At 47.4% G+C, this 6,600-nt stretch overlaps 1 protein-coding gene across 1 annotated transcript in view; it reads left to right on the plus strand.

Annotated features, from left to right (window-relative positions):
* The first annotated feature begins 989 nt into the window (after window positions 1–989).
* Window positions 990–6,600, plus strand: part of LOC103274745 (acid-sensing ion channel 2) — a 33,085-nt gene continuing 27,474 nt past the window's right edge. The window contains exons 1-3 of the mRNA XM_021719336.1: window positions 990–1,078; window positions 3,563–3,619; window positions 4,732–4,900. Coding sequence (XP_021575011.1) covers window positions 990–1,078; window positions 3,563–3,619; window positions 4,732–4,900 — 315 coding nt within the window. The remainder of the gene's footprint in view (window positions 1,079–3,562; window positions 3,620–4,731; window positions 4,901–6,600) is intronic.

Genomic DNA, 6,600 nt, shown 5'->3' on the forward strand with positions numbered 1-6,600 from the left:
TCAGGGGAGCATTCTGAGACATGCAGAAATCTCTCAATGGGTCTCTGATAACAAGGTCTTCTTAACTAGGTGGTAATGGTTGCCACCTGCTATTAGCCAAGGAGGGCCACCTTGGTGTAGTAACTACAGGATAGTAGTGCAGTGCTTCAGCACCAGACTGTCCAAGTCTGAATCCTGACTCCGTCGTTAGCCAACAGTGAGACCATGGGCAAGTTTCTTCACGTCTCTTTCTCCATTTCCTCATCTGTACAGCAGGAATAACAACAGTGCCTACCTCATGCTAATCTGTGCAAAGTACCTGGACCAGAAGGTCCAGGCTTCTCCCTATCCCCACCCTTCCACCCTCTTTTGTAGTGCTTCCATCTGCCTGTCTCCCCATCACCAAGTAGGAGAGCCAAAGGCTATGGGACAATCTCAAGGAGTCAAGCAAAGGGCTTAAATGAAGGTCATTTACTCTTTGAAAAGTGAGCAGCCAGGACTTCCTCGTGGTCTAACAGTTTGCATCTGCGTTGTTACAGGCTTGCAGGGGAAGCTTTGCTTCAAAGACTACTTCACTAGAGCAGCAGGGAAGACATCAGAGCATTTTGTGGTTGAAGTCAATATTGCTTACGATTCTTTTTTTTTTTTTTTTGAGTTGGAGTCTCACTCTGGAGTGCAGTGGCCACTCCCAGTCACCGCAGCCTCGACCCACTGGGCTCCAGCGATCCGTCCGCCACAGCCTTCCAAGTAGCTGGAACTACAGGCGCGCACTACCACGCCCGGCTAATTTTTGATTTATTGGGTAGAGATGATGTCTCGCCAAGTTGCCCAGGCGGGTCTCGAACCCACGGCCTCAGACAATCCACTCACCTCAGCCTCCCAAGGCGCAGGATTACAGGCTGAGTCACCGAGCCCGGCTGCTTACGATTCTTTCTGATGCTCTCCAAAGCACCTGAGTTCGGGAAGAGGGAACTAGAGTAGACAACCTAACATTTTCCAGCACTGACTCCATGATAGACCCTACAGGAGAGGGGCTCCAAATAAACCAGAATTATCTTCTGGAGGGCGAGCCTCTTGTAGTAGAGGCTCCTCCCGCTGCGTAAGTGTTGTAGGAACCCATTGGCATCAGCGTACCAGCTAGCGTTGTTGTGCATCACAATTTGCGGAAGAAACACCCTGAGTTGTGGCCAACAGGCGACTGGTTCTTCCATTATGACAACACACCTACCCGCACCATGCTGAGTGTTCAGCAGTTTCTGACCAACAACAGCATGACCCCCACGCCCCATCCTCCCTATTCACCCAGTCTCACCCTGAGCAATTTTTTTTTTTTTTTTTTGCTTCCCTGGAAGAAAAAGTCCTCAAAGGGAAACATTTTGCCAATGTGGAAGAGATGAAACAAAAAAGCATTAGACGCACTAAAAAGCATCAAAATTGACAAGTTCAAAAACTGTTTCCAGCAGTGGGAAAAGCATCTCAATAGCTTGACTGCATTAAGCAGAGGTACTTTGAAGGTAACTGAAGTTTAAACATGCAAGAATAAATATTCAATTTTTTATAAGTAAATTCCAGTTTTGGGGGGTCCCCCCTCATACATGCATTAGCTCTGCAGATAAGGACACTGAGACCTGTAGAAGGGAGTCACATGGCCCTGGTCCTCCAGAGTCCAGAGTTTGACACCAGGTCTGGTTGATCCCAATCCAGACTGTGGTCTCTTGGGCATACAAGAGATGAGATGCTGCCAATCCATTTTGCCATTCAGAGCTTGCTCTCTCACTATGTCTCCAGCATAGAGATGTGCTGTCCTAAGAGGCAGGTGGAGTCTGAGGAGTGGCCTCTCAGGTTCAGATCTGTGATCTGGGGAATTTTCCCAGCAGCCACACTCAGATATAAAGTGAACCTCAGCAGAAGGCTCAGCAGGTTTTATCTTCTTAGTTGAAGTCCCCAAAGCTGGGCTTCAGGTCGTCCGTCAAGGTCTTCCTCAAGTTGAGCCTGCTTGTCTGCCACCATTTTCTTTCCTAATATTCCCATCTGGTTAAAAAGCCCTGCCTGATTCTTGAGACCACTAGAGGGCAACAGTGAGCAGCAGACAGTTTGACCAGCTGGGACAAAGAGGTCAGGTTTGCCAAATTCTCTTTTCTTCCTTCCCTATCCCACCCACCCAAGCCCAAAATCCAAAAGGGAGTGTAGGAGTTCCCTGAGTACAGTCCTAGAGAGAAGGAGGACATTTTGGAGCTCCTGTTATATGCCAAATGCAATGACAGCCTCGGTCTGCATGCTAATCTCATTTAATACTCCCTCTCACTCTATAGAGATAAGTATACCTACTGTGCAGACGAGGAAACCAAAGCTCAATGATATTTTTAAGTTTACTCATGGTCCCACAGGCAATAATAACAACAGACAGAGCTCCTGTTCTGTGCCAGGCTCTGTGCTGAGCCATTCACAAGAGTTCTTTTGCTAGATTTCATCAAATCTAAGGTAGCAATAACAACAGTAAATGGCCATGTTATTTTACATGACAGTAGGAAATAAAAACACTACCAGTTAAAAGATAATGCTATGAGTTTGTGTTTAGTTTATGGTAAACTATTACCATTGGTAAAGTGTTACAAACATGTTAGGATGTAGAAAAATATGCATCTGATAACTGATGAAATATAGAACTTCTCTAACAGTAGGATACATGCTGTAATTATTCACAATTTACAGATGGGGACTCTGGGCCAATAAGTGAGAGAGCTAGACCTCAAACCCAAGTCTGCCCAAGGCCACAGCCCAGTCTTTTAACCACACCATGCTACCCCCAAGTACTGACTAAAAACCCGCTGTGTTCCATTGTGCTAACACTCTCCTACACCATTCCATTCAGTCCACACAGCAAATCGGTGGAGTGGTACTAGTGTCCCCTTCTAGAGATGAAGGTACAGCTGAGAATTAGAATCCAGATCTGCCCAGATCCAAGATCCACGCTCTCTTCACAGCATCACCTGCCCCTTCCTGCTTCTATTATTCCCACAAGATCCTTTCTGGTATCCCACATGGTGTCCTGTGTGGATATTAATGTCTCTCCATTGGGCCCCCACTGGGAAAGTGAGGGAGCATGCTCTTCTCAGGGCCCAACTAGGAAGACAGGAAAACTTGGGAGAAAATAATGCCTGAGACCAGACCCACCCTCTTGGGTGAAATTGACAGGCAGTCCACTCTCTGCAGCCACACCCCACAGTCCAGGCAGGCCGGCAGACCCATGTACCAGGGGCAGTGACCCAAACCTAACCTGAAACTCCAGGCCCTGGGAAAGGACTGCAGGATCAAGGATGAACTCCTGTTCAGAGGGTTTGGGGAAACTAGTCAGGTTTTTAAAACCCATAACTCCAGACCTGAAACAGATGTTAGGGACTAGTCTCCACCATTTGTGAAATCTGTGGCAGGTTACATGACCTCTCTTGACACAATGTTCTTCTTCTGCAAAATGGGAGTAATAACTATAACTTACAGGTCATATGCATTAGGACACTTGTGAACTATCTAGAAATTGAACCCTTTACTTGAGTGTTACTGTCAAATTCCTTCCTGGCTGTAGGTTAGTGGTAAGGGACACATTCAAGTGTGAGTTCACTGTCAGCCCCAGTCCCCTAAGGTATGACCTTCAGGAAGAAGAGTCCCTAATGAGCAATGATCAAGAAGCCATGGAGTTTCTGGGATCTGAGACTTTATTAATTCAAAAATTGAAATGTGCTTGTCCAGAGAGACATTGTCTTAGTCAGCTTGGATTGCCATAGCAAAATGCTGCAGATTGGGAGGCTTAAACAACAGACATTTACTTTCTCACAGTTCTAGGGACTGAAAATCCAAGACCGGGACACTAGGGTTGGTTTCTGGTGAGGGCTCTCTTCCTGGTTTGCAAGCAGCCACCTTCTTGCTGTGTCATCACATGGCCTTTCCTCGGTACTCACATGAAAAGAGAGAGTTTTGATGTCTCTTGCTCTTCTTAAAGGGACACCCTTCTGGCCTTATTTAACCTCAATTACCTCCTTAATGGCCCTGTCTCCAAACACAGTCACTTTGGAAGTTAGGGCTTCAATGCATGAATTGTGGGAGAAGCGGATACAGTTCAGTCTATGACAGGTACAAATGACTTTGAGCAGGCAGGTATTGAATTTATTTTTCCATTGCAATCCTTCCTAATGGTCAAAGCATTTAAGATTACCTCTATGAAGGGCAGCATCTGCCCAATTTCCCTTCAAAGTGTTTCTTGATGTGCACCATAGACCTTAAAACAAATGCTGGCGGCTACACAAGACCACCATCTCAGCCATTCACAACTGAAATCATTCAGTGGAAAAGAATAAGACTGTAAAGTAGCTCCAACCCATGTAAGACATGTGGCCCAGGATTGCAGCATTTTTAGGGATGGGGGCTGCAAAGCCACAGCTTGAAGGATTCACATATGGTAATAGATGGGTTTTTAAAACTCTAATGAGCCTCCCATAAAAAATAATTATTTGGGGAATTATGGAATGCAGTTTTATAAACACCAACACCAGAGAACCAACTTAGATACAAAGCAGTCTCCCCCATGGGTACAGAGCTGAGCTACAGAGACTGGACCTGAGAACTCACCCTCGCCTCTGAGAGCTGAGTGACTCAAAAGAGCATAAACTTTAGATTCCACATCTCATGCTGGCAGAATCCCATAGAAGCCACCCGTGTTTTATGCCCGTTAACATCCACCATTCCCACACTGAAAAGATACAGGAAGGGGACAATAAAAGATGAATTTTATGGCAGCTGCTTGGAGAGCACAGATATTCCTGCTGGGCCAGCTCAGGCTCTGAGGGATGCAGCCAGAGCCTTCATCACCAATGTCACAAGCACAGGGAGGAAATCCATCCAGCTCCTGAGAGCAGGGGGCTCCGGGGTTGGTTCTTCCCTGTGAATCCCCAGCCCCCGTACAGTCAGTACCCACAGTAGAGTCCCAAAGGGGAGAGACAACTGGGGCTCATACTGATACCTTCGCCAGGCCTCCAGGGGCCTCCCGGTGGAGGGTCGGTTGTGGGGTTGTCAACATGCTGCAGCTGCCGCTCAGGGGAGAATGATTGTGAGGAGGAACTGAAACTGTGAAACTAAAAGTAATACATAGATAACATCTCTTAAAATATATATATATATATATTTGGCAACCCTGATAGGTTAAAGGGAAGAGTGGGATGATGGAGATTGAAGATAGATGACTCGCCGAGGAGCAGAGTCAAGCCCCAGATGGGATTGCAGTACTGGGAAACAGGCAGCTCAGGGCTGCCCCTGTGCACTCTGAGAAGGCATCATTCATATACCTTAGTCCATGTGAGTAGAACCTCTTGCAATTGTGCAGTACATACCCTGCACAGCAGTACCCAGCAGCTCTGAGACAGTCCAATTCAGCATCGAGAAAGGTCAGTCCTGCTGGCCTTTACTGGATTTTTCAACCAGATAAAGAAAAAGAGAAAGAGGAGGAGAAGGGGGAGAAATGAAGGAGGGAGATGTAGTCTGGAATGCAAGTTGCCACTTTCCAGCTTACAGAGCTGAAAATGCTGGTCAGAGAAAGGGGCTGGAGGAGTCTGGACCCCCAGTACTATGTCCTGAGGACCCCAAGTCAGGTGCTGGACCCGCCCAGTCCCTGGACAGGAAAAGACAAAGGCACACCTAAATGGCCTCACCCAGGGCTGGAACGACAGAAGGAAACCTGAGCTCTGAGAGGTGAAATGTCCCAGTCAGGCCTACGTGATTCCAAAGCCCAAGCTCCCTCCTCTGGGTAAAGCCGCCTCCCCACTTGCATTCCTGGAACACTTCTCCTCTCCCTGTTTCAATCAACAAATCACACACCGAGGCAATTTGCTGGGAACACACTTCCGGCGGCGCCGACAGCACTTGCCCAAGAAATTGTGTCCCGATGAAGATGTGATTATAATGGTGCATCGGCAGGCACAGACACACTAAAAATGCTCTTCCACCGAGGCAGCACTTAAGCCAGGGAGGGGAGGGGAGGGCATGAAGTTGGCAGGGGCTACACCTACTAGGGATGTGTGTTCACTGCATATGCAGGATTCATGGTTATGAGAATGGAGAATTCTTCAGTCACTCAGCTGCTACGTATCAGGGTTGTTCCCTCAGCACAGAGCACTGCCCTCAGCCCAACACTCACCCATATGCCAGCCTTGCTGCGTTGCCTGAGGCGTCCCCACTGGGCCAGGCCTCTTCATACTTCTGTGCCTTGGCCATATTGCTCTACCCAGAATACGATTTCCACTCCTGATCTGCCTCATGAACCACACAGTCTTTCTAGATTATGCTCAGTGATGACCTCCGCCTCCATAAAGTCTTTTTTGAACCACTTCCCCAGCCATACAGTCAGACCATGCCCTCCTCAGTGCTCCACTACTCCTGGCTATAGCACTACAGCCCACTACAGCACTTGCTTGGTTATATGCATGTCTATTCTTTCTAGAATGTAAGCCCCATGGGTGTGAGAACCACAACTTATTCATCTTCATAGCCTCAATTTCTAGCAATAATTCCTGAAACAAACTATGTGTTTAACAGTTCCTTGAACACGTGAAAGGTGGGTGGGTGGGTGGGAAG

The sequence above is a fragment of the Carlito syrichta genome, unplaced genomic scaffold (assembly GCF_000164805.1).
Source record: "Carlito syrichta isolate Samal-C Ts95f unplaced genomic scaffold, Tarsius_syrichta-2.0.1 Scaffold115115, whole genome shotgun sequence".
In the NCBI taxonomy this organism is placed as follows: domain Eukaryota; kingdom Metazoa; phylum Chordata; class Mammalia; order Primates; family Tarsiidae; genus Carlito; species Carlito syrichta.